Consider the following 26,470-nt stretch of genomic DNA (forward strand, 5'->3'; position numbering starts at 1 on the left):
TGCTCTCTTTTTTAGATTGCTGACTTGGTGGAGGCTTGTTAGCCTGTTAATGCATAGAGTAAAGAAAGTTAAACTTGAAGACGATACCACAGAAAGTTGGAAAAGGTAAGGATTTGAAAGGTTACCCTATCGCTGTTTAATATTGATCTCGACTTTTGTAGTTGATGACATTTTAGCAGACTTGCAGTATTTTTGGGGTGTTAGACAGGCACTGTAGTACAGTCTGAGTTTGTCTGTACTAGATTGCTGATATCCAGTTGCTTTTCGCCTTTATTTCATGGAAGCAAATTTCACAATACGTGAAGTAAATGGAAGGGGGTTGCTTTATAGTTAAGCAATTTGACTTTTTGAAACCTTACTTTGTTTAGAGCTGCTTCATGCTGCAAGCATTACAGAAGTACTCTAACCAATGCTTTCACCTCTCAACTGAGGTAAGGTTTTATATATTGGTTGCTTGATTGTGATTACAAGGTAATCAATCTTTGGGATTGGGTGATGTTAGAAACCATAACAACAATGCTGAATTGGTTTATAATCATTATCTGAATTCTAAGAATTGAAATCAAGCCCATGTATCCTTTTTTTAAAAAAAAAGTGATACATTTTATTGTGGGATTCATGACCCTTGCAAAAGCAGACACTCTGCAAACGTAATGCATTATTTCTATGCTGAATGATTTTAAAGAAGCAATTTAGCGTGGCCAATCCACCTATCCTGCACATCTTTGGATTGTGGGGGTGAGATCCAGGCAGACACGGGGAGAATGTGCAAACTCCACACGGACAGTGACTGGAGCCGGGATCGAACCCAGATCCTCGGCTGAATGATTATAGAACTTTGAACCATATCGTTTGCTGACTGCTTTCCCAGTGTATATTACAAACCGTATAATGCGATTTTTTTTCTGGGCTCGAATAGTCACTGCCAGAGCAAATGAAGAAGGCAACATTTTCATTTTTTAGCAAAAGTACATGGAGAATGTAGTAATTTAAGAACACAGTTCTTGCATTCTCTTCCAGAGCGGAGCAGTAAAGCAAGATGTTGCATGTAACGTGCATGTGGTGATTGCACACGTGGATCCGATTGGCATGGCCTGATAAGCGAGGGGAAAAGGTCGGAGGGTTGGAGGCTGGCTAGCCATGTGTCCGGAAAAGATAGGCAGATCCTTCAGCAGCAACGTCAGAAATTAGGCTATCACATGTATTCAGGAATCGCAGGCAAAGGTGCACCAGGTGCGCAATAATTATATAGTTAAGTGCCATGTCTTTAAATATCTGAAAATAGTCAATACAGTTGTGTAAACAATGGTTTCTTTGCAGTTTACATTGTTAAACCCTGTTACTGAAATATAGATCAAGACTTGCAAGCCTTTCTTTCTTTAGTGAAGCAGTGTGATATGTGCATAGTGATAAGTCTGAAGAGTATTTTGTATTATATTTGAGGAAATTGGTGAAATGCACTGTGTGCTTCAACATTTGAAGTAGATGGATATAGATTATTCCTCTTCTTACTGCCTGATTTTCTTTGGGTGGTGGGGACAGATGGAATATAGATGTAACGGGGTCTTGAGTTGGGGAAATAAACTCAACTACTGAGAGCCTAGGGGCCAAATTCTGTCACTGGGTTATGACACCTTTGACAGAGATGTGGGCACATGGCCAGTGTTATCACTGGGAAATCAGTGAAATGAAATGCTAATGTGTGGGAATGTTAGGTATCTACTTGAATTGTAAAATGCAGTGCTGCCACATTTTGCTTAATCTGGATTGATTTTTCAGGACCCATTTTGTACCTCATAATGTGAACTGCTGATGGCCACAAACTTGTCACTGAGTGAAACAAATTTGAAGTGTTGAACTAACTATCGGTGTGTTTTGTCGCAATAGTTAAATGTATTGGGTTTAAATGAGAGAGATTTTATTTTATGTAATATTGGGGCCTGGAATGCTTGGAGGGGGAGGGGGGGGGGGCTGCCGAAATTTGATTTTTAAATATATTTCTTCCCAATTTTTTTGCCAAAATTGAGTTCACTTTTCTCAGTATGGATTGTTGTAGTTCCATGGTTAAAATACTTTCTTTTTAACAAGAGGCCTTTTGAGAGCTGATCTTAATACTTGGAGAAAGCAGAATAACATCCTGTGAAGGATGTGGCTCCTATTTCATATTTTTAAAACCTGAAACAAGCTATTCAGTTCCCAGGACACCAAATCATCAGGGAACTTCTCTCTCAGACAGTCCTTCTTCAATAGAACAACAAATGTAAAATACTCCGGGTGCTGTACAACTGAAATAGAAACAAAAGGTATTCACAACATTCAGTAGTTTCTGCTGCTGCAGTGAAGAGCAATAGAATTAATGTCAGATCAATGACCGATCATTAGAACTGGAAGATGCACAGTTTTAAGCATGTGAAAAGGGGTGCAGGAAGGGAACAAAAGGGAGAAGTCAATGATAGTGGTGGGCAGGACGATTAAATAATGCATATAAATAATAATGTGACAATGTATAGATAAAAAGGTCAGCCCTCAAAAGGCCCCTTGTTAAAGAAAAGAAAGTCTCTTAACCATGGAACTACAACAAATCATACTGAGAAAGGTGAACTCAAATTTGGCAAATAATTGGGAAGAAGAAGAAATACATCTAGGGGCGGTCTAAATAGTTGCAGCACAATACCATAGAAGGGAAGTATGAAAATATGGAAAAGGAGAGGAAGGTTCCTTGGGCGGAAGATTCCCTTGGCCTGCAAAATGTTAATGAAAGGCAGGTAGACCCAGATGTAATTTATTATGGACACATCTGATTGCTCTTTGGGAAAGACATTACAGAGGTAATATTCTAAATGGTACCATTTTGTGTTGAGTGAAAGCAGAGACCTGAAGGCGGGTGCACTTTCACAAATCATTGCAGGTAGAAAGGTGATAAGGCAGTGAATAAGACAATGAGATAACTTGGTTTTGTATTTAGAGGCATTGAACACAAATCAAGACAGTATTGCCAAAACGTTACAAATTGCTAGTAAAGCCTCAGTTGAAGTAGTGCACAATTTCTGACACTGCAATTTGGGGATTAAATCAGTGTCCTGGAGAGGGTGCAAAGGAGGTTTACCCTGTTGATACCAAAGATGAGGGACTTCCATTGTGTGAACAGATTGGAGAAGCTGGGAATCTTCTCCATGGAACACGGAATGTTAAGGGGAGACCTGAGAGAGTGATTCCAAATTATGGATTGATAGAGAAGTGGGAGAATCTTTTTGCTCTGGTAACCAGAAATCATAGATTTAAAATGTTTGACAAAAGAACTACAGGGTTTGAGAAGTTCCTTCACAGAGAAGATTGTTAAGACCTGAAATACATTGTGAACGGTGATAGAGAACTGGTTGGCAGACAGGAAGCAGAGAGTGGAAATAAACGGGTCATTTTCAGAGTGGCAGGCAGTGACTAGTGGGGTACGGAGGGGTCCAGTGCTGGGACCCCAGCTGTTCACAATATACATTAATAATTTGGACGAAGGAATTGCATGCAATATCTCTAAATTTGCAGATGACAGTAAGCTGGGTGGCAGTGTGTGCTGTGAGGAGGATGCAAAGAGGCTGCAGGGTGATTTGGGCAGGCTGGCTGAGTGGGCAAATACTTCACAAATGCAATACACTGTGGGTAAATGTGAGATTATCTACTTGGTGGCAAAAACAGGAAGGCAGGCGGTGAGGAAAGCTAATGGCATGCTGGCCTTCATAGCGATAGGATTTGAGTATAGGAGTAGGAATATCTTGCTGCAATTATACAGGGCCTTGATGAGGCCACACTTTTTTGTGTGCAGTTTTGGTCTCCCAAGTTTGAGGAAGGATATTCTTGCTATTGAGTGTGTTCAGCGGAAGGTTCACCAGACAAATTTCCGGGATGGCAGGACTGACATAAGAAGAAAGGCTGGATCGACTGGGCTTGCACTCACTGGAGTTTAGAAGAATGAGAGGGGATCTCATAGAAACATATAAAATCCTGATGGGACTGGAGAGGCTAAATGCGGGAACAGTGTTCCTGATGTTGGCGACGTCCAGAACTAGGGGTCACAGCCTACAAATAATGGGTAAGCTATTCAGGAGTGAGATGAGGAAGAATTTCTTCTCTCGGAGAGTTGTGAAATTGTGGAATTCTCTACCACAGAAAGCTGTTGGGGCCAGTTCGTTGGATATATTCAACAGGGAGCTGGACGTGGTCCTTGTGGCTAAAAGGCATCAAGGGGTATGGAGAGAAAGCGGGTGTGGGATACTGAATTTGCATGATCAACCATGATCATATTGAATGGTGGTGCAGGCTTGAAGAGCCGAATGGCCTACTGCTGCACCTGTTTTCTACGTTTTCTGGAATCTGATTCCATTCCATCAAAAGACAATGAGGCATGTACTTGAAGGTGAATTCTCATGCTTTTGGGAAAAAGCTGGGGAATTGAACATTTCAATGCACAGGCACAGTGAACCAAATGATGACGTGCTACAGGATTCTATGTTTCAAACTTGAAATAATTTGGCACCAACCCTATGCAGTCCTAGATTCACTGGGCGAATTATTGTGATAATGAAAGCAAACTTGCTCCAATTTGCATACAAGTGCATGTATTGTAAATAAATATTGTACAATATATCTAATATATCTGTTTTATGTATGCCATATTGTACATTGCATTGATGATGTGGAATGTCAATCACTCCATGTGCACCAGCTCTAAAAAACATTTACTGGTACATTGCTGCAACCCTGCCTGGCCTAATGCTTCTACTTGCCTTAATGGAATAGACACTTAGGTCAGATACTTCCATGGAGCCAGTGTGGGACAGCACTTAAGGTGAAGGTGGGTGGACGTAGACTCCTGAAGTAATTATCGTTGCCCCATCTGTACATTCTGATCTGCCAGCAGGAATCCCTCAAAGGTTTTGATTGAAGCAGAAATGAAAGAGACCATGATATCTTAGTATTTTAAATGCTGCAGTCGATCTCTGCTTCTGTTCAGAGTAAAACCTCTGCCTCGTGTGATTTAATTAGTCACGGCACCTTATTGCTTTCCTTAGCTGTGAATTAAACCTCCTGGAGAGAATCATGTGCCTGATTGATGAGCAGTGTGACACCTTTTAATGCTGTTTGGATTAGCTTGGTTACATTAACACACAACCTTGACTGGTATAAAGTGTGCTCATCTTAATCCAATGATATTTAATTTAAACTTATTTTGACATTAAATTCTAATTTTCAAATTCTGACAATCGAAAAGTTGCTAGCAGACTATTGTCAGAAAGCAGAGAAAACAAATGATAAACAGAAATTTACATTTACATGCCATCTTTTGTGACCTCAGGATGCCCCATAGAATTTTGCAGCCAATTATGTACTTTTAAGTAAAGTCACTGATGCAATATGTGTTATGTCACAGTTACCAGGATTTGCCTACTTGAGGTTTGCGCTCTTTTGATTGCACTATTATTTATAATACAAATGATCTGTGGACCAATACATACTTGAATATCAAACTCTATTGTTTATTCCTGTTATAACCATTTAGTTATTGTTGATATTCTTGCACCGTTGTTTTATGTGGGCATGGCCAATATTTTGCGAGGGTGCATTCATATCTCTAACAATTGACTGGGCTGTGGCTTCACCTTGCACTAAAGCTGCAGTTAGTACAAATGCAGCTCAATTTCAGTATCAGGCCTGACCCGACACCACAACAGCCTAATTTCCCTTGGCATTAAATGCACATAATTAAAAATAATCACTGCTTCATGCATTTCAATCACTAGTTCTGATCACCTCTCCTAGCATTTCTATGATATAGCAGCTCTGACTGTAGGCATGAAACTCCAGGAAGATTTCTGCTTTATGCGGAATGGGGCTAGTGTTCAAAATCATTGGGTATGTAGATTGTCGAGGGTGGCTCTGACAAATCAAGAGTATGTCTGGGGCTTAATCCCTCCCTGGTCTGTTCTACGTTTGTTAAACTCTGCAGGTTAGCAATTGGCGTGCAACTGTTGGCCTCAACACCTCAGGATTAGAAACAGGGATAACATCAAACCAGATTCCTGCTCCTGTTTGCTACCTCGTGGTCCTTGCTGAAAAGTGTGAAGAACAAGTAAAATATTATAATGGGTATACTTATTAAGCATGCATTTCCTGTTTGCCAAATTTGTGTTGTGCTTAAAAATGATAGTGAAGCAGGAACCCATGTTTGCACCTGTTCTCTTGATCAATATGAACTCAACCAGTGTTTACTTAACTACATCAAAAATATATTGTCTTATGTGTGGTATAATTTTTCTTTTTAAAAAGTAGTCCATCTTATTACAGTAGTAAGCAGCGTTATAGGAAATTTGCTGATACCTATTTATACTATGAACTATTTTGCATCTAGGAGGCATCCATCATACTCCTCCTGGTAGCTGTGTCACACTTCATTATAGGAGCACTAACCTGAAATTTACAACTGTGATTGCTCTCATAAATTTACAAGCAAGTGACATGACTTGGATTTCCACAGAAAGTACGTAAGTAGAACCCTTATATGGGTAGCGTAGAGTAAGCATTGTTCTTAAATGGACAAACTAGATTGGCAAATAAAACATTATTGCCCCAACTCCAAATCTGAGTACCTGTGTACAACATAATGGAAGATGAGCTATTCGCTGTCCTGGCTCTGGATGAACAGCTGTTTGAGTGAGGTATCAGTGGGCTGCTGGCGCCAATGAAAATATTGCAGCATAGTTGACATTTTCAGAAATGAACGAATTGAGAAGAAAGAGATATTTCAGATTTTGGATGAGGACTGACAGCAATTAGGATGTGGTTGTTTCCAAGTAGTGTTTTTATCTTGTTTTGTAGTCACATGTTTAAGTTAAACAATGCTGCTTTTAATTGAGAGTTCCTTTATTTTTTTTGTGTTGAGAAGTGGTTGTTCCCATGGCTAACTATTTAAATGTGTGTGTGTGTGAGAAGCTCCCACACTTACAATCTCCCTGACAATCACCTGCTGAGGCACTGAAAGAAAGATTGATCAGCTGTCTGTCTGTGTGGTTTTAGTACACCAATAGAATGTTGCACATGTGCTGCATTTAATAGATAGCAAATTTGTAAGAAACTTGGTTCTGGCAGTAAAAAAAAAAAATTTTATGCAGTAAATATTAAGGCCACAAAACTAATGAGGGAATATATGAGAAATTGCTTGTTTTCTAGACCCCAGTTCCATGTTGCTCTATACATGTAAGTAATCAGGTCAGTTTTTGCATTACCCATTTTAACACCTTGAGCTTCCTTCAATATCTTGTTAACTGTCTTAATGCAGGAAATTTAAAAACAGAAATGTTGTCTAGCAAGCTGATAGAACTGAGGCGTGTAACTAAATTCCAAGTATTGCCTCGGCATAGATTTTGTGTGCGCGAGCTAATGCTTTTCTCCTCTTTAGCGATAGGCTGCTTTATTCCGTTCCACCGTTTGAAGGTGCCAGCATCTGCGTCAGAAAATTGTGTGTTCAAGCCTCAGTCCAGAGACTTGAGCTAGGTAGATACGTCATTACAGTACTGAGGGTTTGCTTTTTTGTTGGATGGCATATTATAAGTGGCTCTTTCTGGTGAATGTAAAAGAATTTATGGCACTATTGAAAGAATAGGAGAATTCTCCTGGTGTACTTGTTATGATTTATCCCTCAATTAACATTTTTAAAAATAAGCTTTGTCATTGTCATTACTGTTTTGGAATCTTTCTGCGCACAGACTGGCTGCTGATTTTCCACGTTACAACAGTGACTACAGTTCAAAAGTGCTTGATTGGCTGTAAAGCACGTTGGGATATCCTGAGTTCATATTTTGTGAAGCACCTCATGACAGTTTATGTAAATAGTACTATGTAAATACATGTGGAGGTTGTGAAAAGCTTTTCAAAATTTTTCTTTTCAAGAATTCAGCTCACCCTTAGTTTGACAAGTGTCGGATTGTCAGACTTGTGTCCATTATTATTTCAATTACAATCTTTATAAACTTATGATGGCTTTTTATATTTTGAGTCATCCATGTTCCCAGCTTTTGAAGAAGAATCTGAATACCCAGCGCTTATTGATCAATGTTGCATTAAAATTATGTCTTTGACATTGTGACTTTAGGAAGGTTCATTTGTCATGCAATCACAAGTGAGTTGTGGTTGTCTTGCTGTTGAGAGGTTTATTCCATTACATTGCTGAGTAGAATGCTTTTCTAACCTATGTCCATTTTCTGTTGAGTTGGGAGTATTTATATGACCCAAGAAACTCAGATCAGCTTTAATACTCACTGTAAATACCTGATTTTTATTCCCACTGTTATGTTGTGTAAAGTAAAAGTGGGATTTTTTGCTGCTGACATTGCAAGGAGCATGGAGGAGCTTATATTGTAGTTGTATGTATTTCTTGTTTCTGTCAACAATTGTATGCATCTTTACATATGTGATACTGAAGGAACATGTTTTTATTTTTGCTGCAGCTGTGTAGCAAGGACTGAGGAGATGGCTACTGTGGAAGCGCTATCTGAAAGCACAGAGGTGGTGGATATGGAGGATGCACCCTCCCCATTCTACGTTGAGAAGCACACATGGGATGGATTGAGAGAGATTATCCACAGTAGCAGGAAGTATCCTGGTATTATCATTAACAAAGCACCTCATGATTTCCAGTTCATTCCAAAAAACGATGATTCTGGGCACCACTCACACCGTGTCTATTACTTGGGTAAGTAGAAGGTTGTAATAGAATGCCAAACTACACACAAACACAGCAAGAATTCAAACCACCTAAAATCATGCTCAAACTATGCACCTTGAGTACCCTTGAGCTCTGTTTCCAGTTCTAATTATCAAGGCATAAGGGACATCCAATACCTAGAGGCAGTTCCGAAAGGAGCCATTTGGCTGATCCCTAGAATCAGATAACTTTGCGAATGATTTTGAAAAGAATAGGCTTTTCATCCTTTTGAAGGAGGTTTTTTGATATTGGCCTTATAGGAATGGTGTAATGCGATGCAAATCTCATTCTGATTTTAAGAATCTCAAAGGAAAATAACTTGTTGGTTTTGTTTGAGTTTTTAATGGCCTATGATTCTCTTAGACTAAATAGGAGGGGGAAAAGTGTCTATAAGTTGAGTCAAATGATAGTTGGTGCCTCGCTGATTGAACTGTCCTCTCTGGCTTTCATGTGCATATGGAATCAAGTTATGCTCATAGCATATTTAAATTTTTAGAGGAGCATCATTGTTGCAATAATACAGTATATTCATCAAGTGTGAAAAATCCTCTTCCAAGAATCAGTTGAGTTGATAAGTTTCTAGTGTTATAAAGATGTGTTGGCAAAGGAAATGCATGGCGAGGTACAGGAGTCTATTGTCTATGCCGAACTTGAAATTAGAAGGCAAGGTGAGTGGAAAGTTTATTTTCGTTTAGAATCCAGACATGAGGGACTTGTATGTGGAAAGACTAAAGAGTCTGACATGCTGCTCCTTCGAGAAGCAAAGGTTCATTGGGCTGTAATAGCATTGTTCAAAAATGTGAATGATTAGGATAAAATAGGGTGAAACCTTCCACTGTCAAGGAGGACTCCGATAAAGTAATTTGCAAAAGAGCTGGAGGGAACATGTGAAATCATTAATGCATTGAGGTATCATCTGGAATTCACTGCCTGAAAGGATGGTGAAAGCAGATTTAATGATAGCATGTAGAAAGGGAATTGAAAAATGTCCTGGAAAGGGAACATTTTGCAGGGTTCTAGTGGAGGAACTGTGGAATGGAGAAAATTGAATAGCTTTTTGAAAAAGCCAAAATGGGTACGATGTGCTGAATGGCCTCCTTGGGTGCTGGCTGATTCTATGAATCCAGAAAGTTAATTTTGTGACCCTTGGCTGGCTGAGTCAGGAACATGCAGTGTCATTGCAAGAGGCATAAATGAATTTTCTGTGGCTCATTGCCCATCAGTGAATTGTTCTCAGGTCCCGTCCTATGAGTATGTAATAAAGCCTTCCCCCTATTACAGATAAACGGAGTGACTCACTAGATGCAAAGTAGAGTTATCCACTTCAGTGCTAGTTCACCTGAAAACTGACTAAATCAGTCACTGTCTAGTAGATTACTCTAATGTTTTAATGCTATACATTTCATATTGAAAAGACTGGATTGGATGGCTGCAACTTATGAAATTTACTTTTTAATTTCTTTTTGATTTTCTGTATTGTATCTCTGGTACTGTTCCCAGCGTTTTCACTAAAGCTATAGCTGACATTTAATAGCAGGCAGACCCTCTTGGAAATTTTTAGTCCAAACTTCTGTTTTTAAATCACTAGTTATTGCAGCCTGGCTATGGTTATGTGATGGACTGAATCACTGCAACTGATGAACACTGGGAATTGTCTTTTCTACAGGGATGCCTTACGGGAGTAGAGAGAACTCTCTGTTGTACTCTGAGATCCCTAAAAAGGTCCGGAAGGATTCTCTTTTGCTGCTGTCTTGGAAACAAATGCTTGATCACTTCCAGGTGAGAATTGTATTCTGTAACTTCTTTTAGCTTTGGATGACATGGCAGTGCAGTGATTTAATGCTCAGTATTGAGCGCTGTGGAGTTGATGGGACAGGGAATTATCAGCACAATTGAGTGCTGTGCTGTCAATCTTTGCCATGTCGGAGGGATCTCTTTAATAGGGGGAAATACCAACAACCAGGTGATCGTGGCTGCTCTCACTACTTTACCAAATGGGAGTAGAAACCAAAATCGTGCAGTTGCAAACGTGTGCTAAGTTTATTTGTAATTTCCTTCAGACCATATCTCGTGTCTAGACTGAGGGGAAAAGATTTTGCAGTTGTATCAGTGATGTCAGTGTTCTGCTGTTTCTCAAATGTGTTCTAACAGCCCAAGATGGAAGCTGGAATTTGTTTCTTCTATCATAGATTCGTAGTGGTTTATCGCGCCGAAGGAAGCCATTTGGGCCATCATATCCATGCTGATTCTCTGCAGGAACAACTCAGCCAGTCCCACTTCCCTGTTTTTTCCCTGTGTTAGGAAAATAAAGGGAGTTTTAAGGGATTTATATTTGTCTTGTTTAACATTTTTATTTATTCATTTTTTGGGGGATGTGGGCTTCACTGGCTAGGCCAGTATTTATTGCCCATGAGAAGGTGGTGGTGAACTGGCTGCTTCAACTGCTGCAGCTCGTGTGGTGCAGGTATACCCACTGTGCTATTAGGGAGGGAGTTCCAGGATTTTGATCCAATGACAGTAAAGGAACAGCGATTTATTTCCAAGTCAGGGTGGTGAATTATTTGGAGGGGTGGTGATGGTGTCCCCATGTATTATCTGCCCTTGTCCTTCTAGGTGGGAGTGGTTGTGGGTTTGGGAGGAACCTTGGTGAGTTCCTGCAGTGCATCTTGTAGATAGTACACAGCGCTGTTGCTGTACGTTAGTGGTGGAGGGAGTGAATGTTTGTGGAAGGGGTACTAATCCAGCAGGCTGCTTTGTCCTGGATGGTGTCGAAATTCTTGTGTTGTTGGAGCTGCACCCATCCAGGCAAGTGAGGAATATTCCATCACACTCCTGAATGTGCCTTGTAGATGTGGACAGGCTTTGGGGAGTCAGGAAATTAGTTACTTGCCACAGGATTCCTAGCCTCTGACCTGCTCTTGTAGCTGTAGTATTTATATGACTCGTCTAGTTCAGTTTGTGGTCAATGTTGTAACCCCCGGGCAGCACGGTGGCACAGTGGTTAGCATTGCTGCCTGCGGCACTGACGACCCGGGTTTGAATCCCGGCCCTGGGTCACTGTCTGTGTGGAGTTTGCACATTCTCCCCGTGTCTGTGTGAGTTTCATCCCCACAACCCAAAGATGTGCAGGATAGGCGGATTGGCCACACTAAATTACCCCTTTATTGGAAAAAATAATTGGGCACTCTAAAAAATTTTTTAAAATGTTGTAACCCCCAAGATGGTGATAGTGGGGGATTCAGTGATGGTAATGCCATTGAATGTCATGGGGCGATGGTTTGATTCCCTCTTATTGGAGATGGTCATTGTCTGCCAGTTGTGTGGCATGAATGTTGGAAATAAATTCTAGCTTTAAGTGGGTTTAATTTAATTTTTCTGTTTCTGGAAGGTGGAAACTTGTAGTTAGATTCATGCTGGACAAAGATGTTTGTGTGGGGGGTTGATTAAGTTCCAACTGTGTTTCTATTGTGCTTAGAGAGGGCTACGACATGAAGAGCAGATCATAGTAACAGGGGTATTTCTTAGCAATTGGAGGGCAATGTCCATTAACATAGAACATACAGTGCAGAAGGAGGCCATTCGGCCCATCAAGTCTGCACTGACCCACTTAAGCCCTCATTTCCACCCTATCCTCGTAAGCCAATAACCCCATCTAACCTTTTTTTGGTCACTAAGGGCAATTTATCATGGCCAATCCACCTAACTTGCACATCTTTGGACTGTGGGAGGAAATCGGAGCGCCCGGAGGAAACCCACACAAACACGGGGAGAACGTGCAGACTCCGCACAGACAGTGACCCAGCAGGGAATCAAACCTGGGACCTTGGCGCTATGAAGCCACAATGATAATCACTTGTGCTACCGTGCTGCCCTTAATCATTGTTCTTGGTTTTAACTGGAAACCAGAGCAATTGAAGACAGGATCTTGGGAGTGAACATCTCTCAACCTTGCCAGAAAAAAGACTGGACAGAATGGGAGCTGCAAAGAGGCAGGTTTCCAAAAGAACAAATTACAGTCCAGATAACTAGGGGATTGGAATAGAAAGAGTGTTTAAGACAATTGGAGTTAAGTGAGCAAAGACTAAGGTATTTTTCAGAAGAATTCAAGGAAGAAAACAAAGTGCTCTGAGTTAAAGAGACATTCACAATAACTAGATTTAAAATGGGACAACAGTCTTCGGAGGTAAAACAAGTGTCTGATGCCATTTTAATACAGTCTGGGAATCTAAAGTTAAAGCAATTGTGAGCAGTTTCACAGCAATCAAGATAGAAAAATCCTAAAGGGTTTGATATGAAACCCTGGACTGCATTCGCTGTTAAAAGTGGAGTGGAAACATTGTTTAAAAGCATCATTTGGAAAACCTGGTCTGGATTTTGGAATGCAAACTGCTGAGGTGAGGGAAGATTTAAAGGGTGTTTTTGGGAGTGGAGTTTGGAATCTATCACGTGACAATTATCTGGGGGGAGATTCTGAGGAGACATCCATTAACATTCACTTGGCGTTCAGAGTGGAGAGTATATTTGATATGCTTAAAAGGGACTTGGTGTGTAAATGAGACCATTGTAGTTTAAGATGTACTTTGTAATCCATGTTAATCCTAAAACCTGTGTGTAATTGTTAAGATAAGGGGGGAGTAAAAGAGTATTGTGTAATCAGCTTTTCACATTTAATATATATTTTTTCTTGATAAAACTAATTGGCGGTCCTGTGACTCTGTCCCTCCACTTTTCTACAAAAAAAGTAAAATTGAGGTTTTTTGAACCTGGGTACAATCTGGGATCTTCCAGCCCCTGCAATTCTTTTCCCTTGAGATAATATTTCAATTATCTATGTAAGCCACAATTGAATCTGCCCTCACCACTTTCAGGCAATGCATTCCAGATGCTAACTGTTTATTGTATTTAAAAAAGAATTCATGTCAGCTTCAGGTGTTTTCCCATTCACCTTAAAACTGTGTGTTCTGGTTCTCGACCCTTCCACCAAATGGAACAGTTACCCCTATCTAATCTGTCCAGGCCACTCATTAACTTGGATTTTTCTACCAAATCTCCTCCCAACCTTTTCCAAAAAGAGAACAGCCCCAGCTTCTCCAATTCATCTATGTAACTGAAGTCCCTCATCCCTGTAACCATTCTCATTAATATTTTCTGCACCCTCTCTTATGCCATCACATCCTTCCTAAATGTGTGGTGCCCTGAACAACACACAATAGGGCTTTTCACAGTAACTTCATTGCAGCATTACTGTAAGCCTACTTGTGACAATAAAGATTATTATAAAGATTATTATTATTTCAGTTAAGGTTGAACTGTGTTGTATAAAAACTCATCACAGATTCCTTGCTTTTGCACACTGGCTTTATTTATAAAGCCCAGGATTTTGTTTGACTTATTAATTGCTTTCTCAATCTGCCTTGCCACTTTCAATGATTCCTGCACATGCATCCCCAGGTCCCTCTGCCCTTGCACCACATATAGAATTGTATTCTTTATTTTATGTTGCCTTTTGTTTTTGTCCTTGTACTTCTCTATCAATTTCATCTGTCATATGTCTGCCCATTTTGCCAACCTGTCTTGTCTTGCAGCCTATCACTATTCGCACCATACTTCACTCTTTCCCTTTACCAAATGAATGAAGGTATAGCAATGGGTCAAGCACTTAAATCTATGCAACTATAATATTTTAACCTTGCTCATTTTGCATGTTTCAGCAAAATGTGCGGTGACCAGTAATTATACATTCATGGCTCTAACATTGGACATTTGTGTTTGCTGTTACTTCATCAAAGAAATTGATTAGCTCAACTTTTGTATTTGAAATAGCAACAAATCACAACTGAATGGGTATGGCATGTACCAATCAGCAACAAGCGAGCAGGAATTTAACCAACTGTAATGAGATTTTGGAGAGAAAAACAAGCTTACAAAGATGGACAGTCAGCATCCCACTGTCTTTGGAGAAGGAGACAAAAAAATCAACTTGTCCCAAGTAGTTTCTGGAAATACTTTACATCCAGCAAGCTGAGTAAATTACTATTGGAAGTAAGGTTTTGAGGAATAAAAACATTGATGGTTGCAATTTACTGTATTGGTGGAGCACATTTAAAAATGTTTTTTTGAATGTCTGTGCGAGGAACCTGAATCTTGAGTTTATTCCGGTTCTGAGACCCATCACCTAGTTGCCAGGTTACTGCTCCACCATGCAGTTGTGCAACCAACCTCTAGAAACTACAAAATATACTTGAACAGTACCTTTGTAAGGACAGGCCAGGTAATTGAATTACTTCCCGAGGCCCTGAGCTATCTGTTGGCTGAGATTATCCCGTTTTCTAAATTTTGAGTCCTGGTTTTTAATTTGCATTATGTTCTGAAATTTAAAATCATTCTTCCATCACCTATACATCTTTTGATTCCTATCTTGGGGGGAATAAACTCTCATTCGTGCTCTGACCTGTGCTACATGATGCAGTGTATTCTTAATAATGGTCTGGGATGTTGTACTGAGGGGAGGGGGGGGGGGGGGGGGGCGCGCGAATGTTCTGCTGACGAGGGAGGAACTTGAGCTGAGGGACAGAGAGCAGGTTGGGGGTGAAGGCTGCCTGGGGATGGACCGGTGGAGGCACGGAGCATGGGCTGGAGGCGGGCCTAAAAAGGGGATGGCTGATCGGCTGGGACGGGGGGGGGGGAACCAATGAGCCCCCCAACTAGGCTGATCACCTGGAATGTTCGAGAGTTAAATGGGCCGGTCAAGACGGCACGTATGTTCGCGCATCTTAGGGGATTGAAAGTGGACGTGGTAAAGTTGCAGGAGATGCACCTTAAGGTAATGGACCAGGTTAGACTGAGGAAAGGCTGGGTCAGTCAGGTCTTTCACTCGGGATTAGATTCAAAGACTAGAGGGGTCGCGATCCTGATCAATAAGCGGGTGGTGTTTGAGGCGGGTAGAATAGTCTCGGACATGGGAGGTCGGTACATTATGGTCAGTGAGAAGCTAGAGGGGGAGCAGGTGGTATTAGTAAATGTGTATGCGCCAAATTGGGATGATGTGGAGTTTATAAAGAGAATGCTGGGGAAGATACCGGACCTGGACTCGCACAGGTTGGTCATGGGAGGGGGCTTCAACACAGTTATGGACCCTGGCTTGGACCGGTCAAGCTCAAAAACGGGCAGAGTGCCAGTAATGGCAAAGGAGCTAAGAGGGTTCATAGAACTGATGGGGGGGGGGGGGGGGGTGGATCCATGGAGGTTTGGGCAGCCGAGGGTGAAGGAGTTCTCCTTCTACTCACACGTGCATAAAGTGTACTCCCGGATTGATTTCTTTATTTTGAGTAGGGCCTTGCTGGCTGGGGTGGTGGACATGGGGTACTCGGCGATTATGATCTCAGACCATGCTCCACACTGGGTTGACCTGCAGGTTAGTTACGACAGTAATCAGCGCCCGCACTGGAGGTTGGATGTGGGACTTTTGGCGGATGAAGGGGTGTGAGAGCGGCTGAGGAAATGTATTCAGAGCTACCTGCAGGTCAATGACATGGGGGAAATTTCAGCAGCGGTGGTGTGGGAAGCACTGAAGGCGGTGGTCAGGGAGGAACTGATTTTGATCCAGGCCCATAGGGAGAAGGTGGACAGGGCAGAGACGGACCGACTGGTAAATGAGATACTACAGATTGATAGGTCTGCAGAGACCACAGAGGCAGGGCTTTTAAGGGAACAGGGAGGTTACAGACTGAGTTTAGCTTGCTGACCACAGGGAGGGCGGTGGAGCAGCTGAGAAAGGCGAGGGGGCGATTTACGAACATGGAGAGAAGGCCAGCAGAATGCATGCACAGCAGCTTGGGAAGAGGGAGGCAGCTAGGGAGATAGGGAAAGTAAAGGACGGAGATGGGAACCTGGTTGGTGATTCAGTAGGGTTGAATAAGGCGTTTAGGGACTTCTATAGCATGCTGTACAGGTCAGAACCCCCTGCGGGGCCGGAGGGGATGAGGCACTTCTTGGAGGGGCTGAATTTCCCAAAGGTGGACGTGGAGTGGGTAGAAGGGCTGGGGGCTCCGATCGGGTTGGAAGAGATAATGGAGGGACTGAAGGCCATGCAGTCGGGTAAAGCCCCGGGGCCGGACGGGTACCCAGTGGAGTTTTATAAAAAGTTCTCTGGGATATTGGGACCGGTGTTGATGAGGATGTTCAATGAGGCAAGGGAAAGAGGGGTGCTGCCCCAGACGGTGTCACAGGCAGTGATTTCGCTGATTCTTAAGCGGGACAAGAACCCGGAGGCTGTGTGGGTCCTACAGGCCGCTCTCCCTGTTAAATGTGGATGCCAAGTTGCTGGCCAAAATCTTGTCCTCCAGGATTGAGGATTGTGTTCTGGACGTTATTGGGGAGAACCAGACGGGGTTTGTTAAGGGTAGGCAGTTGGTGGACAATGTGAAGGCTGTTCAATGTGATCATGATGCCCCCGGAAGGTAGGGAGGTGGAGGTAGTGATCGCAATGGAGGCAGAAAAGGCTTTTGATCGGGTAGAATGGGACTATCTGTGGGAGGTACTGGGACGGTTCGGATTCGGGCGGGGCTTTATCGACTGGGTCAGGTTGCTGTGGCAAGTGTACAGACGAATACGACTACATCGGTCTATTTTAGACTGCACCGGGGGACAAGATAGGGATGCCCCCTCTCCCCACTGTTGTTTGCGCTGGCTATAGAGCCGTTGGCAATTGCTCTGAGAGCGTCGAGGGGCTGGAGAGGACTGGTCGGGGGGGGGGTGGAGCACAGGGTTTTGCTCTATGTGGATGACCTGCTTCTGTACGTTTCAGACCCAATGGAGGGGATGGACGAAATCATGAGAGCTCTAGTGGAATTTGGATGGTTTTCAGGGTATAAGCTTAATATGGGAAAGAGTGAAATGTTTGTGGTCCAGGCGAGGGGTCAGGAGAGGCGCCTGATAGAGCTGCCGTTTAGGTTAGTAAAGGGAAGCTTTAGGTACCTAGGTATCCAAGTGGCGCGGGAATGGGACCAGCTGCATAAATTGAATCTGACCCGGCTGGTGGACCAAATGAAGAACGATTTTCAGAGATGGGTCGCGCTTCCGTTGTCTTTAGCTGGGGGCGGTGGTGCAAAAGATAAAGATGACAGTCCTCCCGAGATTCCTATTTGTATTTCAGTGTCTCCCCATTTTTATTCCGCAGTCCTTTTATAAGCGGGTCAACAGAATGATCATGGGCTTTGTCTGGGCGGGCAAGACACCGCGAGTAAGGAAGGTAATGCGTGAGCGGAGTCGGGGAGAGGGCGGGCTGGCGCTGCCAAATTTTAGCAATTATTACGGGGTGGCTAATATAGCCATTATCAGGAAGTGGGTGGTGGGGGCGGGGTCGGCATGGGTGCGCATGGAGGCGGCTTCATGTAAGGGCACCAGTTTGGGGGCATTGGTAACTGCGCCTCAACCGTTCACGCCGGCACGGTACTCCACCAGTTCAGTGGTGGCGGCGACCCTGAGAGTTTGGGGCCAGTGGAAGCGGCGTGTTGGAACAGTGGGTGCATCGGTTTGGGCCCCAATCTATGATAATCACCGGTTTGCCCCGGGGAGTATGGACGGGGGTTCTGGTTATGACGGTGAGCGAGGATTGAGAGGATGGGGGATATGTTTATAGAGGGGAGCTTTCCAACTTTGAGGGCGCTGAAGGAGAAGTTTGGGCTGGCGAGGGGAAACAAATTCAGGTATCTGCAGATGCGGGACTTCCTACGTAAACAGGTGTCAACCTTCCCGCTCCTACCGCTAAGGGGGATTCAGGACAGGGCAGTTTCCAGAGGGTGGGTAGGAGCAGGGAGCGTCTCAGACATTTACAAGGAACTTCTAGGGTCGGAGGAGACGCAGACCGAGGAACTGAAGCGCAAGTGGGAGGAGGAGCTGGGAGGTGAGATGAAGGATGGTCTATAGGTGGACGCGGTGAGTAGAGTCAACACGTCTGCAACATGTGCCAGGCTCAGCCTGATACAATTCAAGTTCCTTCATCGGGCTCACATGACAGTGGCCCGAATGAGCAGATTCTTTGGGGTGGAAGACAGGTGTGCAAAATGTGCAGGAAGACCAGCGAACCATGTCCACATGTTTTGGACATGTCCGAAGCAGAGGGGATTTTGGCAGGGATTTGCAGATGTCATGTCTACGGTGTTAAAAACAAGGGTGGCACTGAGTCCAGAGGTGGCGAAAGACCCGGGAATCCAGGAGGGGAAAGAGGCAGACGTTCTAGCCTTTGCTTCCCTGGTAGCCCGGTTTCAGATACTATTAGCTTGGAGGGACTCAAAGCCCCCGAAGTCGGAGACCTGGCTATCGGACGTGGCTAGCTTTCTCTGGAGAAAATCAAGTTCGCCTTGAGAAGGTCACTGTTAGGGTTCGCCCGGAGGTGGCAACCGTTCGTCGACTTCTTAGCAGAAAATTAATCGTCAGCAGAAGGGGGGTGGTGGGCAGGTTAGTTTAGCTTAGATTAGGGGGTTAATAAAGGTGGGACCTGTAAGAAAGGGAGACGGCCTATGCACTATTTATAGTTTCATGTACATTGTTTATTTTGTTGTTGTTACAATACCAAAAATACCTCTAAAATGTTTTTTTTTTAAATGGTCTGGGATCTAAATGCACATGCAGATCCTGTAACCATTTTAATTTTGTTCAACTAAATGCATGTGAAGTGTGAGTGACGTCTTGTTCTTTATGCGTTTAGGACACCTGTGCTTTGTAACTTGATCGAACATCAAATAACAGTGCCACAAAGTGACGCAATGTTTTTGATTTGCAGTTAATGTATTGTTCAGTTGGCAGTTGTTATGTTTGGTTCTTTGTATTTCACAAAGGAATCCACCAAACAGTGCGACTGGTCCAAACCAGAATTTTTATTGAGTCTCGTGTGGTAAGATAGCAATCTGATACAGAGAACATTATCATGGAGTCTGGCTTTTGCAAAGCATGTCGACTCACGAGGTTGGCTGTCACTTTAGGGTCAAAGTCACAACGAAATAAAGCATCATTCAGCATTACCTTCGATTTGAGTACGGACGTAAAGGTTTTCGGAATGTTCTTATTATCTTCATTCTTTGTTACGATTTTGTTTTCATCTTTGTTTCTCAGAGTTTTCTGGTTTCTCCCCGTGATGAGATCGATGAAAAACTGTTCTTCCATGTTTATCTCAGCTACTGCATGCACGACTCGTGCACGGTGGAACGCGCAAAGCATTGTTTTGCAAAGTGCCCAATACGGCTGCACCTGGAGCAAACTTTTCCAAAGGCCGGACATTGCTGCGGGGCATGTCGAGTACCACACCTTTGGCACCAGATGGTGCCGATGGCTCCTGTCGGCCACTTAAAATGGCTGCCCGCACTGAGACCACGTTTCTTCATGACTTGCATCACAGCATTAATGGCGATGACTTCTTCTTCCATGTTGCCACCAAAATCTTTTAAGCAGTATGCGCCTATTCTTTGTGGCAGCTATCTCGCTCGCCTGGCAAATCTTCACTGCCTTTCCCAGCACCAAATCTTCCTCCTGTAATAATATCACTTGAAGCTTATCATCAAGTAAACCAAAGACAATTTGGTTGCAGATTAAGGAAGAATTCAGGTCACTGAAGTTACATGACTGGGCCTCACCGTCAAGTCCGTGACAAAACTGTCAAATGATTCGCCAGGTCTCTGGGTACGCATACGGAACATATAGGTCTCAAACGTTTCATTCTTCTTAGGGGAACAATGCTTATCAAAGTGCTCCATCACTTCATCAAATTTCTTGCGATCCTCATTATCAAACACAAACGAGTTATACAGTTCGAGCTCTTGTGGACCTGCCACTGTTAGCAGCAACACGATTTGCCTTTCATCAGGCTGGGCCTGTAGGCCCATGACCGAAATATAACGTTCAAACTGCTATTTGAACAGCCGCCAGTTCTCACCTACGTTACTGGACATCTGAAGCCGGCAGGGCCCCTCAGTCCGTCCATCTCGAGCTTCAACCTACGCGTTGGGTTGCCTCAGGCTACAGTTCACCAGATCGGTTGTCAAGTCGAATGCTTAACGTTGTCAGTGCCTTTGCTATCTTTAAATCTTCAGCAATCGTGGTACCATGTTGTGTTTGGGCCTTTGTACTTCACAAAGGAATTCACCAAACACTGCGACTTGTCCAAACCAGAATCTTTTATTGAGTCTCGTGTGGCAAGATAGCAATCTGATACAAAGCACGTTATCATGAAGTCTACTAATCCTCTGGAACCTGCACCTAGCATTGACCGTTCAGATGTATGTCTTATTACCCTCTCAATCTTCTCCAGATGGCCGGATGTGTCTCCCCTAATATGAGTCACATGACCTTGGTCTAGAGACCACTTGGTATGTCTGTACCACCACCTGCTAGTTGGAGATCGCACACCTTCCAACTATGATATAGCCCGTAGGCATAATCACCACAGCAGTAACTTCAAAATATCCATGAACATGGGAGTATTTTAAAGACACTGCAGGCCCACCAGCAGCTAAAGAGTGCTGACAAAGGGGTTGGATTCAAGTCGCTGGCCACCTCTTCTGTTTTAAATAGATTTCTGTAATATTTACCACATTTGTCTTTTATCTATTCGGCTCTGTAAGACCACCTTTGCTCTGTGAATTCAACTTTTCAAATTGTGTATCAATCTAAGAGGATTGACTGTGCCAAATTCACAAATGTAAAATGTAAAGAACACTTTTTGCATTTGCAACTGTATTCAAAACACTTGCCAGAAAAGTTCCAGATATTAAAAATGATCAGGACCAAACAATTCCTCAGCAAGATATGGTCAATATTACATATTCTGCTACTTCACACAAAATTTGTACCTTTAAAACCTGCTGTCACTAGTTTGTAATGAGAAACCTTTAATTTGGTCCCTTAACCAGTCAGCAAAACCCACAATTCTGTGATTCACCAAAACTGCAATGTTACTACACAAGTTACTAATGTGTCAATGCTGAAGCTCTTAAAATGTTGCTTCATTTTCCTTAAATTAATCTAATAGTTAATTATATAATTTAAATAGTATTGATCCTGATAAGTTAGAATTTTGAATGATTGAGTTACAATACCTTATCGCTCAGATGTTGCAGAATTGTATTTTTGTTGATAGATTTTTTTTAATGGTTTTATGGCAAGAAAATGTCTCTCGGTAATTACTGTTAATTGAAAAGAATTACAATAGTTATCCAAGTGAAGAGGAACTGTTGATTGTATCGTGTTAGTTGTTGCTTTGTGACTTAGTATTTTCTGCAAGTGAGGTGTATCTTAATCTGTGTTGACAGGAGGCTATTTGAGTAGGGTGGAAGAAACCCATGTAATAAAATAGCGGAGAACGTTGGCTTATGACAATTAAAGACGTTATTGCTAAATTGCTAACTTCATTTTTTTTAAAATTCCACAGAGGGGTTCAGGTTGCTGTGTACAAAGAAACCGCTTTATTGGCATTTCCAATGTTATTTCATGACATCTCCCAAGCCTTTATGTATTTAGACTTTCCTAGGTGCACAACACATACTTTTGCCTAGTTTTTCAGGAACTTTATTTCCCTCTTGAAGCCCGTGTTGCACACCATTTTGCACTTGAGGGGTAGGAAACCTGCTGCTGCATGCTCTCTGCCAATGCTGCTCTTGAATGGGTCACCAAGGGCTACACTGCCTGAGCTGATTAATATCCTGTTTTATACCAGCAGCCAGACAAGGCAAGATCAAATATTTGCTTAAGCTGGATTTCTGGTTGTCAGACTTCTGCACCAGAACATGATCTCTGAAGAATGTTTTTTGTTCTCTGGCAAGGTGACATTTATTGCTCCTTCTTGTTCCCTCAAGGTACTGGATTTCCTACCAATTTTCCTAGGCCATTTCAGAGTGAATTAAAAGCCAGTTGAGAAGCGTGGTAGCGCAGTTACAGTTCTCGAGGGTATTAGTGAATAAGTTGAACTTTAATAACGGCCAAATAGCTTTGATGCTCATTTGATGTCAGAGTCATTGAGTTCAGTTCACAGCTTGTGGTAGAATTTAACCTCTAGCTGGCTAGTTCAGTACCTTGGCTGCTTTACTATCTTATTCTAGTTCTGGAAGTAAAAGGTAGGCAGACTGCCAAATCATCCAATCCATTCCCTGAACCTTGTTCATAGTTTTAATTAATATAAGTAGTTTTGAACATGTACATACTGATGTAAGAAATGAGCATGCCCGAGGTGAGAGATGGACAGGTTTTGGGATTGTTTTGAGTAACCTCCAATTAGTGCATGATAGTTCTGCCAATAGTTGCTCATCCTTATTCTTTGTTCTTGTGGTTTTCTTATAGGCAACTCCACACCATGGAATGTACTCGCGGGAAGAGGAGCTCCTGCGTGAGAGGAAGCGCCTCGGGACATTTGGAATTACCTCATATGACTATCATGGGGATAGTGGACTTTTTCTCTTCCAAGCTAGCAATAGTCTTTTCTATTGTAAGGATGGAGGGACAAATGGTTTTAATGTAAGTACAAAGTTGATGATGGAGTCACTGGCGGTCAGGTTCTTGAATGTCTGATCAGATTTTTTTTGCCCTTTCCAGTCAGCTCTGTTAGGACTGGGCACATTGTTTGCATTCTTTGAGGTCTCACAATGATTGACTGATTAAAAGATTTTTGATTCAATTTGTTCTGGGGGCTTGGATCATTTTGATTTTGGAACAAATTAGAAAAATTCAGAAATCCTTGGGTTTAGTAACGAGGGCAAACTTAGGCACATGTGCAATTGTTATTTACTCAAAGCCAAAAGAACTTGGCGATTAATGTAGATGTTTTGTCAGTAAAGTGGGATTTAGGAAGCAGATGATCGTCTTAAAAGGTTATTATTTGATAGCCTCATGTCACATCTAAATATGGTTGTAGCTATTTGCCATGAGGCTGAATATGTGCTTTCAGAGATTAGGTTTTATTCCCAGTTAACCCAAGTTCCCAGTTCTGTTAAAGACAGCAGGGAGCATGATTGGAACACATTTTTGGAAAGGAGAACATTGGGGTGGAACAAAGATCAAGTATTATGAGAGGAAGTTTCTCTAAGAAAGTGGAATGGATCTATATGGAATCTTAAATATTTGCTAGTCTTGTGAGTCTTATTAATTAAGGCTACCGTTATATTTGTATTACATAGAACATAGAAAATACAGCACAGAACAGGCCCTTCGGCCCACGATGTTGTGCCGAACCTTTGTCCTAGATTAATCATAGATTATCATAGAATTTACAGTGCAGAAGGAGGCCATTCGGCCCATCGAGTCTGCACCAGCTCTTGGAAAGAGCACCCTCCGCAAGGTCAACACCTCCACCCTATCCCCATAACCCCACCCAACACCAAGGACAATTTTGGACACTAAGGGCAATTTATCATGGCCAATCCACCTAACCTGCACATCTTTGGACTGTGGGAGGAAACCGGAGCACCTGGAGGAAACCCACGCACACACCGGGAGGATGTGCAGACTCCGCACACAGTGACCCAAGCCGGAATCGAACCTGGGACCCTGGAGCTGTGAAGCAATTGTGCTATCCACAATGCTACCGTGCTGCCCTTAAGAATAAATTAATCTACACTATAGCATTCTACCGTAATCCATGTACCTATCCAATAGCTGCTCGAAGGTCCCTAATGGTTCCGACTCAACTACTTCCACAGGCAGTGCATTCCATGCTCCCACTACTCTCTGGGTAAAGAACCTACCTCTGACATCCCCGATATCTTCTACCATTCACCTTAAATTTATGTCCACTTGTAATGGTTTGTTCCACCCGGGGAAAAAGTCTCTGACAGTCTATCTATTCCCCTGATCATCTTATAAACCTCTATCAAGTCACCCCTCATCCTTCTCCGTTCTAATGAGAAAAGGCCTAGCACCCTCAACCTTTCCTCGTAAGACCTACTCTCCATTCCAGGTAACATCCTGGTAAATCTCCTTTGCACCTTTTCCAAAGCTTCCACATCCTTCCTAAAATGAGGCGACCAGAATTGTACACAGTACTCCAAATGTGGCCTTCCCAAAGTTTTGTACAGATGCATCATCACCTCTTGGCTCTTAAATTCAATCCCTCTGTTAATGAACGCTAGCACACCATTGGCCTTTTTCACAGCTCTATCCACTTGAGTGGCAACTTTCAAAGATTTATGAACATAGACCCCAAGATCTCTCTGCTCCTCCACATTGCCAAGAACTCTACTGTTAACCCTGTATTCCGCATTCATATTTGTCCTTCCAAAATGGACAACCTCTCACTTTTCAGGGTTAAACTCCATCTGCCACTTCTCAGCCCAGCTCTGCATCCTATCTATGCCTCTTTGCAGCCGACAACAGCCCCCCTCACTATCCACAACTCCACCAATCTTCGTATCGTCTGCAAATTTACTGACCCACCCTTCACATCCCTCATCCAAGTCATTAATGAAAATCACAAACAGCAGAGGACCCAGAACTGATCCCTGCGGTATGCCACTGGTAACTGGGCTCCAGGCTGAATATTTGCCATCCACCACCACTCTCTGACTTCTATCGGTTAGCCAGTTCGTTATCCAACTGGCCAAATTTCCCACTACCCCATGCCTCCTTACTTTCAGCATAAGCCTACCATGGGGAACCTTATCAAATGCCTCACTAAAATCCATGTACACTACATCCACTGCTTTACCTTCATCCACATGCTTGGTCACCTCCTCCAAGAATTCAATAAGACTTGTAAGGCAAGACCTACCCCTCAAATCCGTGCTGACTATCCCTAATCAAGCAGTGTCTTTCCAGATGCTCAGAAATCCTATCCTTCAGTACCCTTTCCATTACTTTGCCTACCACCGAAGGAAGACTAACTGGCCTGTAATTCCCAGGGTTATCCCGAGTCTCTTTTTTGAACAGGGGCACGATATTCGCCACTCTCCAATCCACTGGTGCCACCCCTGTTGACAGTGAGGACGAAAAGATCATTGCCAACGGCTCTGCAATTTCATCTCTTGATTCCCATAGAATCCTTGGATATATCCCGTCATGCCCGGGGGACTTGTCTCTCCTCAAGTTTTTCAAAATGCCCAACACATCTTCCTTCCTAACAAGTATCTCCTCGAGCTTACCAGTCTGTTTCACACTGTCCTCTCCAACAATATGGCCCCTCTCATTTGTAAATACAGAAGAAAAGTACTCGTTCAAGACCTCTCCTATCTCTTCAGACTCCATACACAATCTCCTGCTACTGTCCTTGATCGGACCTACCCTCACTCTAGCCATTCTCCTATTTCTCACATATGTGTAAAAGGCCTTAGGGTTTTCCTTGATCCTACCCGCCAAAGATTGTTCATGCCCTCTCTTAGCTCTCCTAATCCCTTTCTTCAGTTCCCTCCTGGTTGTCTTGTATCCCTCCAGCGCCCTGTCTGAACCTTGTTTCCTCAGCCTTACATAAGTCGTCTCCTTCCTCTTAACAAGACATTCAACCTCTCTTGTCAACCATGGTTCCCTCACGCGACCATCTCTTCCCTGCCTGACAGGGACATGCATATCAAGGACACGTAGTACCTGTTCCTTGAACAAGTTCCACATTTCACTTCTGTCCTTCCCTGACAGCCTATGTTCCCAACTTATGCACTTCAATTCTTGTCTGACAACATCGTATTTACCCTTCCCCCAATTGTAAACCTTGCCCTATTGCACGCACCTATCCCTCTCCATTACTAA

The 26,470-nt window shown here is 42.9% G+C and overlaps 1 protein-coding gene across 9 annotated transcripts in view; it reads left to right on the plus strand.

Moving 5' to 3' along the window:
* Nucleotides 1-26,470, plus strand: part of dpp9 (dipeptidyl-peptidase 9) — a 127,632-nt gene that overhangs the window by 46,331 nt on the left and 54,831 nt on the right. For 2 of the 9 annotated variants that reach the window (XM_072482779.1, XM_072482780.1), the window contains 4 exons: nt 16-105; nt 8,496-8,740; nt 10,419-10,531; nt 23,081-23,254. In XM_072482779.1, the coding sequence (XP_072338880.1) occupies nt 50-105; nt 8,496-8,740; nt 10,419-10,531; nt 23,081-23,254 (588 nt within the window). In that variant the 5' untranslated portion in view covers nt 16-49. Of the gene's footprint in view, nt 1-15; nt 106-1,020; nt 1,234-6,119; nt 6,139-6,400; nt 6,534-8,495; nt 8,741-10,418; nt 10,532-23,080; nt 23,255-26,470 lie in introns of those variants that run through there. The other 7 variants (XM_072482777.1, XM_072482785.1, XM_072482781.1 and 4 more) reach the window with 7 other exon arrangements.

Source organism: Scyliorhinus torazame, chromosome 18, assembly GCF_047496885.1.
Source record: "Scyliorhinus torazame isolate Kashiwa2021f chromosome 18, sScyTor2.1, whole genome shotgun sequence".
NCBI classification, from domain to species: Eukaryota; Metazoa; Chordata; class Chondrichthyes; order Carcharhiniformes; family Scyliorhinidae; genus Scyliorhinus; species Scyliorhinus torazame.